The sequence below is a fragment of the Ictidomys tridecemlineatus genome, chromosome 5 (genome assembly GCF_052094955.1).
Source record: "Ictidomys tridecemlineatus isolate mIctTri1 chromosome 5, mIctTri1.hap1, whole genome shotgun sequence".
NCBI classification, from domain to species: domain Eukaryota; kingdom Metazoa; phylum Chordata; class Mammalia; order Rodentia; family Sciuridae; genus Ictidomys; species Ictidomys tridecemlineatus.
In genome coordinates this window covers 175,370,415-175,384,162 of record NC_135481.1, presented here as the reverse complement: position 1 = coordinate 175,384,162, position 13,748 = coordinate 175,370,415, and the positions used below count along the sequence as shown (strand labels likewise).

The 13,748-nt window shown below is 46.0% G+C and overlaps 1 protein-coding gene across 2 annotated transcripts; it reads left to right on the top strand.

Moving 5' to 3' along the window:
* The first annotated feature begins 2,301 nt into the window (after window positions 1-2,301).
* Window positions 2,302-13,246, top strand: Defb119 (defensin beta 119). Of its 2 annotated transcripts, none has more exons than XM_078051574.1 (2): window positions 2,302-2,538; window positions 12,973-13,246. In XM_078051574.1, exons 1-2 carry the CDS (start codon window positions 2,481-2,483, stop codon window positions 13,164-13,166), a joined length of 252 nt encoding a protein of 83 aa, XP_077907700.1. In that variant the 5' UTR covers window positions 2,302-2,480; the 3' UTR covers window positions 13,167-13,246. The 2 variants fall into 2 exon arrangements, with proteins under 2 accessions (XP_077907700.1, XP_040131812.2); XM_040275878.2 differs by lacking the exon at window positions 12,973-13,246 and adding an exon at window positions 3,640-3,917 and having other exon boundaries at window positions 2,319-2,538.
* Window positions 13,247-13,748: the final 502 nt, after the last annotated feature.

The following is a 13,748-nucleotide window of genomic DNA, read 5'->3' as shown; positions in this document are numbered from 1 at the left end:
TGGCTCAAACCTTCACAACCACAGCTGTTGGCTGACCGTTTCTTCCATCCTTTTCCATGGAAATCTGCTTTCTTTTTTTCTTGCTCTTCATCTCTCCTGGAAATCCCTTGAGCAGGTCCCCGCACCCAAAATCGAGTCTCGATTTTGTCACATGCGCGTTGGGGTGAACCACGTCCACTTCTCAGCTCTGGTCTGAAGATAATACTGATGGTCAACGATGATGACAATCATAACGAGAATCCAAAACAATTATAAGAGTAGTTGATAATTATTCCGAACCTCTCTTGTGCTGGGGACTTGGCTAAGCAATTGACAGAAATGACCCCAGTTAATTAAATCAGGTGCAGTTATGACTTGTTTTTAATTACAGGAGGATCAGAACATTCAACTTCCTCAAGGTCTCCAGGTAGCGAGAGTCAAGGTCGAGCACAGTCTAAGTCTGTGCTAAACCAAACCTGTGCTTCAAGTCTGGCAAACAGCAAGTATTTAATGGATTCTCTTCTTCCCTTATCCACCTTCATAGTCTCTAGTTTAGTTCTGCCCAAAATATGCCCCCTTGTCCAGATTCTCCAGACACTTGGCTGGAGGGGCACAGTCCACGTGTCCTCTCTCTCTCTGTTTTTGTGGTGCTGGGGACGGAACCCAGGGCCCTGAACATGCTGGACAAACGCTCCACCACTGCGCCACACCCCCATCCCACGTGTTCTCTGACAGGACTGGGGTTGTGTCCCCATTACGTCACTTTTTACTCAGCCTAAGTTATTTATTATTGTCTACAATTATTTACTGCAATGATGGACATTTAGTATTTATTATCTACTCATATTTGTTACATGATTAAATCTTATTTTATATTTCATGTCAGGAATGTCAGAGAAGGCTCTCTCTTCCCTGGTGTCGGTCCTCCCATCCTGATTGGGCAGCCCCTGAACTCTAGCTAGCTGTCATTGTCCAGAATAAAGAGAACATGTCCAGCAGGTAGGTGTGCTGGGAATGAGCTCTGGCCATTGGACTGGGGTGGAAACAATGTGTACCACCTCCGAATGGTGTCCCTAAAGAAAACACTGTTACACTTTGTTTCCTCCTCTCCCTCCTTCCTGATGGCTGGAATGGGGACTTGATGGTAGAACTGGACTAGCCCTTGGGTCATCACATGAAGCTGCCTGTTGAAGATGGACCATGAAGTCGAAAGGAACCTAGCTCCCTGCTGGATTGTGAAGCTGCTGCAATTAAGTGCACACACAGACTTTTACATGAAAGAGAAATCACTGGATGTATTTTGGCACCATTGTTTGGGAGCAACATCTGTTAAGACAGCTGGATTAATACCTCACGACACCAGGCGATGTGGTGGATACTAGGATTACAAGCTGTATTAGTCCATTTTATTATAACAAAACACCCAAGGCTGTGTATTTTGTAAAGAAAAGAGGTTAATTTATCTTGAATTTTGGAGGTGAAAATTCCAAGATCAGGCAGCTCCATATGTTCCACCCTTGGTCTCATGGTGGGTGGTATTCCAATGGTAGAGTACACGAGGAAGAGATCACACAGCAATGGGAGAGGCCAGAGAGATTTAGGGGTCAAGCTCACTTTTTTATAACAATCCACTCTCTGGGAACTAACGAGGGTCCCTTGAGATCTCTTCTAAGGGTGATGGTACCCCATGACCTAACTACCTTGCACCAGGCTCTACCTCTTAGATATTCTACACTTCTCAGCCCAGCCGCACTGGGCACCAAGCTTCCAGCATGTGAAGATTTCAGGGAACACACTCAAATCACATCCAAACCCTCACTCAAGCCAGGTTTCGGATTCTAATGAGAGAAACAAAGGTTAACCATGTAAAGCAAATAAAACCACCCAGGCAAATCCAGGCAGGTCACAAACAAGCTATTGTGAACCAGAACAACGAAGGGTGTGAGCACTGTCTTCTAGAGTGACCGATGAAAGCCTCTCCAAAGGGGTGACATTTGAGATGAGATCAAATGACTAGCAGGAGCCATCCGTGGGAAGATCAGAGGAAGAACTTATATGGACCACGAGTGACAAATCCCATTCCCCTGAACTGGAAATGAGATCGGCAAGTTCAAGGTCCAGGAAGAATGGACACCTGTGTCCTTCTGTTAGAGAGCTGGTAAGTCATTTTTCACATTAAATGTTTCTTGACGTGTATTCGTATATCAGTTAGTCAGTGGAAAGATTCCTCCGTGGGTCTCGAAAGGCCAGATGGCTTTAATTCACCTGCCTCCTCAGCCCTCCTGGCACGGTGCTGGCCCGAGTCCCACGCTCTTATTTGTGATGTGCTGAGACATCTGCTACACACTGTCCTTTGGCCCAGCTGACCTCGGACAGATTCCCTCCTGTTCTGATTCACTGCCCGCGGCCCTGATGATAAAAAGAATCTCATCTCTGCTGCAGAGAGCTCCGTCTGTGTTCCCCGCAGCTCAGCCACCACCTTCTCCCGGGGCCTGACAGCCATGAAGCTGCTTCTCCTGTTCCTGGCCATCTTTCTGGCTGTGGAACCCGTGATGTCAGGTAACTGGGGCTCTCTTGAGGGCCTGGGATCTTGGGCATGGGCTTGTCCCCTTTTGCTCTCCTCTCACTGTGGGCAGCCCCCGAGTCTCTCCTCATTTCCTGGCGCTTTGGGAGGGTTTCCCAGAATCTTCTTGTGTTTCCATCTCCCCTCCCCCATGCTCTCTTGCTGAATGGGGGGATGGGAGCTGTTTAGTGCATCAGGTGCTTCAAGGCAGGATGGCCTTCTGGTGGGAGCTAGAAAAAGGGCTGAGGCAGGAAGGTGCAGGTCGGGGGCTCTGGGAGATTAGGATGAAGGCTGGGGGTGAGTCCCTGTGAGGGAGACCTGTGGGCTTGCAGTGGCAAAGGGAATATTAGGATGACCTGGAAGAGGGGGCTTCCCCATGGTCTGGGGGAGTTGGAGAGGGAACAGGATTTTGGCTTGAGTGGTGCTGGTGCTGGGCATCTGGCTGGGCTTGACCTGAGGCTGGGAGTCAGTGCCGCAGGGTGCAGGGTGCTTGGGTTTGGCTTGGTGATGGGCATCTGCTGGGAGTTGCGGTTGGTGGCTTGATTAGATTTGGATGTGGTTTGCAGCTGGGGCTCAGTGGGCACTGAGCAGGGTAAGGCTGGGTGTCAACTGCATTTGAGCTTGAACTGGGTGAATCTGGGCTCAGAAGGATTGGACATTGGGTTGTGGCTGGAGCTGAGTTTTGCTGGGCTCTGTTACAGGGCCACGCTGTGGATGAGGGGCTGGGATTGCTTTATGTGAGGGAATCTCCATCCCTGAGTGTCAGAGGTGGACATTGTCTTGTTCCCAACGTTCCCATGCTTTGTTCCCTTGATTTGTATTGACTGATCCCTAAGTAAGAAGCAGGAGTTAGGGGCTGGGAGACCCAGGGTGGGAAGTCTGGAAACTGTCCTCCTGAAAGCTCTGGCGTTCCCAGTGGGAATCATCCCTCAGTTCCTTCCTCTCCCAAGGTCTCCTCTCCCCCTTCCTGGGAGCGGATCCAGCAGGGCTTACTCAGCCTTCTCTCTGGCCTTCTCCCCCTCCCTGGGTTCCTCCTCCACCTCGGGTCTCTCTCTTAGCAATACTAACATCTGCTTCCTGGTTGTTCCCGTGCCCAGAAGAGGAGTGTTGGAGTCACGGACACTGCCGGTTGGTGTGCAACGATGACGAGGATCATGTCTTACGCTGCGTAAATCGCAAACGGTGCTGTGTCCCTAGTCGCTATGTGACAATGAAACCAATAACAATCGATTACGTCCTTGACTGGACCACACCTACCGTGCCCACAACCGTCCCCACGACCGTCCGCAAAAGGAAGAAAAACAAAAAACACGGCCGGGGTTGATTTTTGCTTCAGACTTCTTAGTTTGCACGCTTCATTAAAACTCACACATGGGCTGCTTGTGTCTGTCAGTCGAAAAGAGGGGTCCCCCAAACGGATGGAGGCAGGGGAAATGGCAGGAAGGGACGGGAGTTAGGAGAGAGAGTCATCAGGGCTGAGTCAGAGCAAATGGTGATGATCGTAGCTTTGAAGATGGTTCCTTATCTGGCGGCCCCGGGAGGGGGTGTAGCATCAGGTGTGGGAGAGGGCAAGAGATTTAAAGGCACCTCAGGTGACTATAAAGTGGGACAACCCTCAGGCCGGAAGAGTTGGTCCATCTTGGAGGGGAGAGGGGAGGGGGTAGTCAGGGGCTAGGTGAGCCCCAGTCCTCGGGCTTCTAGGAATGGCAGCTCAGAGGCCTGGGGGATGCTCAAGAGTTCGCAGCCCCAGGGGCCAGAAGGTTCCCAAGTACTAAAAAATGATAAAGTACCTGAATTTACTCATTTACATATGAATCTGTTCATTATTCAATTTTTAAAAATCTTCTTTCATGCATTGACTTGCTCATTCGTTCAGGTGAGGTCTGCCACTCAGCACTAGCAGACGGTGTATCCAACCCTCTCACAATTTCAGTTTCCCCAAAGGGAGGTTAGAGTGATGATCCGTCTCAGGGTCATGGTAGGGATGACACGGGGTCATGTACAAGGCCCCATGCATCGTGAGTCCTCGAAAAATACTAGCTGTTGCCATCGTTCCTTGATTTATTTAGGCATTCACGGAACACGTGCTGCCTGCCCTTCAACTGCCGTTAGACTGGGGGAGGCAGAGCCCGACTCATTTGAACGGATAATTTAGCCCCAGGGAGACTCACTCAGGGGGAATCCTTAAGAATCCTGACTCAGAACCTAGCAGACCTGGGTGTCTTCCCAGATGTTATTATCTCAGATTCTATGGTCAGGGCCTCATTTATCCACACGGTGGTTCCCTGCTGGCCGACATTGGGACCTGGAGTGCTCTGAAACATGGGCCACCACCTAGAGACAGATGGAAGAAATTCACTCTGATGTAGGAAGATCATTTGCCTTTAGTTCAATATTTCTGCTCTGAAACCCTGGAAAGAAAGACCCCTCCTCTGATCCTGGTCCTATCCTGGGCTTCTTCCAAATGAGGTCCTCCCAGTGGGATGAGGACTTATTGGGGCAAGAGGGACATGTCCGCCCAGAGCTTGCGATTGCCCTCCCCGCTTCTGGACTGGGCTTCAAGCACCTGCAGAACTCTTGTGCCTGCTTCCAGCGGCAGCAGGAGCCTTTTCCCAAGGTGCAGCCCAGGCAAGGGAATGCCACACGCACTCCTGTTTGCAAGGGCCCTGGGCAGAGTGTGGAGGGTCCAGCTGGAGCCCCATGTCCACGTGTGTGAGGCTCTTCATGGTGGGGAGCAGGGCTGGCATGTGGTAGAAGGGGGGTGGGCTGCCCTCATGCCTTGTGTGTGCACGAAACTCTGAGAAAGCCAAGAATCTAAATCCAAGTCTGACATTTCAGGTCATTACAAAGGACTATTTCATAAAAGGGGACAGAATACTTTTCATTTTTCTTTCATTAACTCAATTCATAACTTTGAAGCATTCAGACATATGATACATAAGCCTCCATTTGTCTTCTTACCATATATATATATATATATATATATATATATATATATATTTTTTTTTTTTTTTTGTACCAGGGAGTAAACCCAAGGGCGCTTAACCACCCAGTCACATCCCCAGCCTTTTTTTATGTTTTATTAGAGACAGGGTCTTGTTGAGTTGTTCAGCGCCTTGCTAAGTTGCTGAGGCGAGATTTGAACTTGCAATCCTCCTGCCTCAGCCTTCCGAGTCACTGGGATTACATTCATGTGCCACTGCTCCCAGTTTCTTACCCCAGGTTTTTATCTCACCTCTGTAGGTGGGTTCAAATTGAGTTCTGATTGGCTTCCCAATGGCCACTCTTAAGAAGTTACAGCATGTGTCCCATTATTGTGTAATTATTTGAATCACCATGTCTTCCCACCAATCCCCGAAACTTGGCTGGGACATCTTATTTGCACCTAGCGTGCAGCCCAGGGTTCAGCAAGGATTCCATTATGAGTGTTTCTTGACAGATTGAATAGATGAACAGCGAATTTACAAGCGAAAGCTTGAGCAGGTTTGGAGGGAGCACAAATGGCTGGCGTCGGGTTCCAGGAATTGAGCTGGGATCCTTGTTGGGCAGAGGGCCACTGCGTCAGGTAGATACGACTCTGGCCAGGACTGTCAGGACGTGGAGGAGTTCCTGGGCTTCGTATTATTTCCCAGCTGGTTTGCTCTTGAAACACACACTTCACAGTGTGGAAGGTGGCCTGGGGTGGTACAAGTTTCCTCAATATCTGGGGCCTGGCAGTAACCTGCCCACGTGTGGCCATTCAGCCTCTACCAAATTCATTCATTGAATCATTCCTTGGTGCCTCCTCTGAGCTTAACACCAGGTAAACAGAGGTGACCCCAGGGAGTGACAGGTAGAGAGCTCAATGTCACCATCTAGCCCCAGGAAGTTTTTAGATGACAGTCAATCCTGGGCCTGAATGTCTGGATTTGGGATTTGGGCATGTGGAATTTTAGAAATTCCCTCTGATTCTTCCTTTGGGAGATAAGGTGTCACCCCTCAATTCCCCTGTTACACCTCCTACCTTCTTTATAGCCCTCAAAACTGGGGGACTCCCAGACAACCTTTCCTTATTTTCCCATTTCACAGATGGGAACACAGGCGGGGGAGGGCGGGGAGAAAGTGGCTGACGCTCCTTTGTAAGTTGGAGACAATGCTGGGATTAATGAAGCAGCTTCTTTGACTTCTGGCAAGAGGGAGGCGCATCGAGGGTGGCATGCAGCAGTTGTGGGTAATCAGTGAGCAGAGACCCAAAGAGTCACAGAGTCAAAGGGTGGATGCGTTCAGCAGTGGCAAAGCCCCTGACCAAAGTCTTCACTCTCAAATCCCTGCTTGGGGCTGCGTGACCTCTCTTCAGAGGGAAATCACAGAGCAGGCTGGCTGGTCTGCGCCACCCTCTCAAATGCTCAGTTCTGCTCGCCACACCTTTGGATGCAGATGGAACCTCGTCCTCAAGGGAGAAGGGAAGGACCTTCTCTAGAGGATGTGATAGAAGGCGACTTCGCTTTTGTAAGGCTTCCTTGAATCTCCCTTTGCCTCCCTTGTAGGCAGAAGGATGACGAGGATGGATGGGACATGGCCAGCAGAGAGCCGGCCCACCTGGGGTGAGGGTTTAGTGGCATTCCCAGAATAATTTTCTCAAAGCAGGGAAGACCAGGCCTCTGCATTGGATCCTCCCTGGGAGTGACCAGCAGGCTTGCTAAAGAGGCTCAATTCAGCCTCTGCTGTATATATTAAATCCGCTGGGACATAGGGCCCTTGTGTGCCTAATGCCAAGTTTAAGGCCTGCAAATCCCAGGTGCTGACAACTGTTTGTGGAATGAGTGAAAGATCCTTGAATATCAGGTTCAGAAGTTTGGCTTTGACACTGAAGAAACCCAGAACCATGACCTCATCTGTCACCAACCAATGCAGCCGGGGCCTAACATGCAGACAGGAAGCACTGTGCATTAGAGTATGGGCTTTGTGTACAGGAGTTCTTGCTCTGCTTCTAAGAGCTGTGGAGCCTTTGCCAGAACATTGCCTCTCTCTGAGTCCTGATTTCATAAAGCAAGGAAATGAAATGAAGGAGTGTGCTTCATAAGGTTGTTGGAGGGATTCAATGACTTGGCACAGATCAGGTGGCTCATAGTAGATGCTCAGTAAATGGTAATGGTCATTATTTCAATTTTCTTTTCGATAAAGGATCATTTGTGTTTTGGAGGATTCAACCCCAAGGGGGGCATAATAATAATGCTAATGGCTAACATTTCTCCAGTGTCTACTACAGAGCAGGAACCTCGTCTCTGTTTCTTCCATGGGCTCAGTCTCACCCCAGAACTAACACTAAGGGACTATTGTCTGTCTAAAGTCATTGAATACTCTCTCTCTCCTGTGCTGGGGATTGAGTGGGGGGTCTTGTACAAAGCGCTCTACACTGAGCTACACTCCCAGCCATCATGGGAAACTTCTCAAACTGTTCATAGTTGAAGTCTAGGAAAAGATGACTCCTCCAGCCAAGACCCTTCATCTCATAATAAGAACAACAGTAACCCGTCACCCTGGCTTAGTTCTTACTCTGTGCTACTCCCTCATTGCTTTCCATTTACTGTCCTTAATCCTTACGGTTCTAGGAGTTAAATACTATTACAGTTTACATGGTAGAGACGAGAAAAGGGTAAGAGAGAGAGAGAGGGACAGAAATAGATTTGCAGGAAGTTGCAAGAGAGAGATCCTATGTGCCCTTTACCCAGTTTCCTCTTATAGTTCTATTTTATATAACTACAATAAAACCCAAGAATCTGATATTGGTACAATGTGTGTATGAATTTCTACGCTATTTTGTCACAGGTGTAAATTATGTACCCCTCCCTCACCCCACACCCCCGTGCCCATGATCAAGACATGGGACTCCCTATACTTCTTTGTAGTTGCACTGATTTTTCTCCCTGGTCCTGCCACTAAATTTAACTATGAATTTAGTGGCAGGACCAGGGAGAAATTACCTCCTGGTAACTATGAATTTCTTCTCCTCCCTCCTCCTCCTCCTCCTCCTCCTCCTCCTCCTCTTCCTCCTCCTCATTCCCCCGCCCCCACTTCTTCTCCTTCTGCTTCTTTCTTTTTGTGCTGGGGATCAAACCCAGGACCAGCACAAGCAGAGCATGGGGTGTACACTGAGCTAACCCTCCAGCCCCTCTTTATAGTTTCATCTTTTTAAAGCTGTTGTAAAATAGAATCATATGTGAACTTTTGAGTTTTTTTTTTTTTAAATGCAGCAAGCTGTATCAAATTTGTTCCTTTGACTTCTGAGAAATTCTAGAAGCAAAAAAGAAAATAAAAGGCATAGAGATTAGGAAATAAAACTGTCTTGCTCAGTGTGATGGCACATGCTTGTAATCTCAGCTACTTGAGAAGGGGTAAATGACCAATGATAATTGGTTTTTTTAATTTAGCAATGTAGAGTTTATTGGTAATTTTGACAGGATCATTTTCTGTGGGAAAAAACCTGAGTATCAGGACAGTGAGTTCAGAGGCCAGGCCAAGCAACTTTGTGAGACCCTGTTTCAAAACAACATAAGGAAAGGCAGAGAGGGCCCGGGATGTAGCTCAGTGGTAGAGTACTTGCCTAGTATGTACAAGGCCCTGGGTTCCATCCCCAGCACTTTCCAAAACAAACAAACAAACAAACAAACAAACAAACAAACAAACAAAAAGGAGCAAGAGAAAGAAATAAAAAGAAATAACACTGTTTATTTTGTAGATGTCATCATGGTTTGTGTAGAAAGACTCAAGGAATCTACCAAAATGAAAACATGTAAAACTTTAATAAGTTCAACAAGGTAGTAGGATACAAGATAAACATACCAAATCAATTGTATTTCTGTAGAATAGAATGAACATGTAGACACTGAAATTAGAAATACAATATCATTATAAACAATACACAAATACAATACATCACTCCAGAAAAATAAAATGCTTAGGAGTATTTTGGGAAAAAAAATCGTGTGCAGAAAACCACAGAATTCTGACAAAAGAAATAAAGAAAGATCAAAATAAATGAAGAGATGGTGTTTATATGTTGTAAGATTCAACTAACAAACATGTCCATTCTCCTTGAATTGGTACATACATTTAACACAATTCCTATCACATTTCCAGTAAGATTTTTTTAAATAAACATAGACAAGATTATTCAGTTATTTTGTCTGAGGATAAATTTGCAAAGGAATGAGAATAACTAAAATAAAGTTGAAAAAGATTAAAATTACAAGAATCATTCTACCAGATTTCAAGATTTACTCTATGTGTAGTACTCAAGGCTGTGGTTTGGTGGGGAGACGGGCACATGGATCAATGGAACAGAACAGGGAGCTACCCAGAAATCTAACACTAGTACTGCCAACTGATTTTTAGAAATGTTTTTATAAGTGCATTGTAATCGCACATAATAGTCAAGTTCTTTTTTTTTTAAAGAGAGAGAGAGAGAGAGAGAGAGAGAGAGAGAGAGAGAGAATTTTTTTAATATTTATTTTTCAGTACTTGGCGGACACAACATCTTTGTTTGTGGTGCTGAGGGTCGAACCGGGCTGCACGCATGCCAGGCGAGCTCACCACCGCCTGAGCCACACCCCCAGCCCAGTCAAGTTCTTTTTGACATAATCATACATACATGGAATATAATTGCCTCCACTTCAGTCCCCGATGTTTCTTCTTCCTGCACCCCCTTCCTCCACTCTATTGGTTTTCTTTCTATTTATTTGTAAGATTTTTAAAAAATTGATGCTTGCTAAGTGAAATAAGCCAGACTCAGAAAGTCAAGGGTTGGATGTTTTCTCTCATATTTGGAGACTAGTGGAAAATACGGGGAAAAGTTGGGGATTCCATGAACCAAGGGCTAATTAGGAAGGAGAGGAAGAGGTTAGAGGGGAGGGAGGAGGGACGGGAAAAGGGAGGAACTGAATGAATGAAATCAACCAAATTATGTGATGTTCATATATATGAATACACCACAGTGCATTTCCCTGTATGTGTATCTATAAAGCAACAAATGACTTTTTGATAAAGGTACATAAGTAACTCAATGGAAGAAAGTTGTTCTTTTCAACAAATGGCACAGGAGTAATTGGACATCTACAGATGAAAAAAAAAACCCCAAAATATAGGGAAAAATAAAATAAAACAAACAAAAAACCCTTGACATAAACCTTGTCTTACACCTTATATAAAAATGAACTCAAAATGGATTGTAGCTTTCAGCATAAAATACAAAACTATAAAACTTCTAGAAGAATACATGGGAAAAAAACCTTCATACTTAGGTCTTGGTGAAGAGTTCTTAGATACAAAAATGCACAATGTATAAAAGAAAAAAAATAATAAACTGGACTTCTAATTTAAAGCCTTCATTCTACAAAAGACCTCATGAAAATTTGGGTGAGAATATTGGCAAACTTCGTTTTTGACAATGAATTTATACTAGAGTACAGAGACAGGTCTCAAAACGAACAGTAAAAAAAATCTAATAAGAAAATGGACAAAAAAATATGAAACGTCATGTCACTGCAGAGGTTATACAGATGGCAAATTAGCATATGGAAAGATGTTCAACCTCATTAACCATTAGGGAAATGCAAATTAAGACTAGGAACAGATTCTACTACGTAACTGTAAAACAGTGAAAATTAAAAACAGTGATAATACCAAATGCCATCGGATTTACAGAGAAACTGTGTTTCTCATACAGTTCTGGTAATAATGTTAAATGGTCCAACACTCTGGAAAATATTCTAGCTGTTTCTCAGCTTTTTGGCAGTGCTGGGGATTGAATCCAGGGCTTTGTGTATGCTAGGTAAATGCTCCACCACTGAGCCACATCCTAAGCCCCTTGCCATTTCTTAAAAAAAATAAAATAAACTCTGACCATACCATTTGATGAACATAATCTAGGGTATTTATTTAAAAAAAATGAAAATTTACATTCACACCAAAGCTGGTAGGTGAATGTTCATAGCGGTTTTATTTTTTACTAGTAGAAACCTGGAGGCTAGGAGAGGGCACCTTGGAGGAATAGTTGCTTGCCCAGCAGGCATAAGACCCTGGACTCAAGCCTTGCACCGCTAACAAACAAACAGACAAACAACAAACAAAACCAAAATGAAGCAACCAATCAAAACGCCCTCTGTAATAAACTTGCACCGTGCATACTATGGAGTATTACTGAGAATTAAAAGTGGTGAACTAGTGGTAGACAGCTTGGAGGGAGTGCCAATTTGGTTGACTGTCCTTTGTCCATTCTAGTTGGGATGCTCCTGGTTTTTAGTAGAATGAATAATTTCTGATGGACACCTTGAGTATTAGGCTCTGGGATTCTGGGTCCTTTCCAAGGATCCGAGCTGTGCTAGCCCGCCTGCTCTGTCACTGCTGTGGCCAGGCGAGCAGGATGGCCTCCATTATTCCAGGAGGGATAGAAGTCCAGTGTCTGCACCCGGCTTCCTCTGACACGGAGGTAGGAGGGGTGAGGTGGCTCCTCATTACTGCAGGCCGCCACTGCCAGTTCCAGCTCCCAGGTGTGCCTCCTCTGACACCACCCTGGTTCCCCACGTGGCCTGCTTGTGACATCGCAGGGGCTGGTGGCCCTGTAACTGTTGCCTGAGGCAAGATGGGATGCCCTCTTCCCACTTGGCGGGGGAAGCTGAGACTCCCACGTGATTTCTGTTGACACTGGTGGTGATGGTTACTGCACAGCAGGGGGCAAGGTCCAGGCTGTCACTCAGGTTTCTCAGCTACCATCCTAGGAGGCAGCGCTTCTTTTCACTCTAGAAAGGGCAGAAGTCTAAGCTCTCCACTCGGCAATATTTACTAGAGGTATGAATGGGGCTGTAGACTTTTCTATGTTTTTTTTGGAGCAAAGTGGCTATTGTCTAAAACGTTCTGTTTTGCTAGGCTGCCCTTTTCCTGGTCTTTGGACTAGAAAGAGCAGAATTTTCTTGGGGATTTCTCCTCCTCCTCTTCCTCCTCCTCCTCCTCCTCCTCCTCCTCCTTCTTTCTTCCTCCTCTTCTTCTTTCTTCCTCCTCCTCCTCTTCCTCCTTCTCCTCCTCCTCCTCTTCCTCCTCCTCCTCCTCTTCTTCTTCTTCTAAAAAATCTCTGCACCCATATGTATTTCCAGATTGCCAGCTTCTCCAGCACCATCCTGGAATATATGAGGCAAAATCAAACCTACGAGATCGTTCCTCAGGTCTTGTGTTCCCTGCCTGGCTTGACTTCTCTTTACCTTTCAGAGGATTCTTATATTTATGTATAATGCCCAGGGTTTTAAGAAGATAGAGAAAATGGCTTTGGCACTGTTTTTCTGGAAGTGGAAGTCTCTGTCAACCTTTAGGTTTTTATGATGTTCCCGGACCCATCAGATCTATGTCACTGCTGAGTGGAAATTAATTATTACCGTCACGTTATTTTATATTTTGTCCAGGAAGACATTCCCTCCTTCGATGCATGGGCAGCATGGGCGTCTGCAGGACCGCTTGCAGGAAGATAGAGCACACCTACTTCTACTGCAGAAATTACCAATCGTGCTGTCTCCAGTCCTTCATGAGGATAAACGTGGCTGGCAAGGACGAACCTGGTGTTTTGTCCTACGCAAAGCACTGGCCCAAGATACCCTGAATGTTGGTGATCACCCTCCTCAGACTCTCTGGAAACCCAGACCTGCCGTCATTCCCCTTCATTAAAATTCATGCACCTGCCACCGTGGTCTGTCTTTCCTCCGGGGGAATTCTCAGCAAGGGACTTGAGCTTTGTGTGGTGAGCTGTCTGTCCCCTCTGGACTCAGTCCTGTGAGACAGCACCTGGAGCAGGTAGTGAAGATGGGCGGGGGAGAATGAAGCTGAGATCAGTAAGGGAAGGTTGAAGGGTGTAGCCGAGCCAGGACTCAGAGGGGACTGGGACTCATGGGATGGGTCGTTAGGCAGTAGGTGGAAATCTTGTAGACAAATTTGGGCTCAGTTTATGGAACTAAGAGAGAGCCAATGAATGTGAGATAAACTGTCCTGTCAAAGTTTCAGGTTGTGAGGTTGGGGGTTTGTTGGTTGGTTATCACTGAGGAATTTGAATATTACATGCGGTTGTCATTGGTGACTGCGGAAATCCTAAGTCCTAAAAAATCTAGGAGGTTATTATCCGCCACGACAACCAATGTTAGCATTTCAACCAAAAGTTCTAATTTTACTTTTTATGTTTTATCTTCCA

Coding starts and splice junctions, on each gene's coding strand:
- Defb119 (XM_040275878.2), top strand. CDS start 2,481: ATGAAGCTGCTTCTCCTGTTCCTGGCCATCTTTCTGGCTGTGGAACCC. Junction 2,539..3,639: donor TGTGGAACCCGTGATGTCAG/GTAACTGGGGCT, acceptor TCCCGTGCCCAG/AAGAGGAGTGTTGGAGTCAC.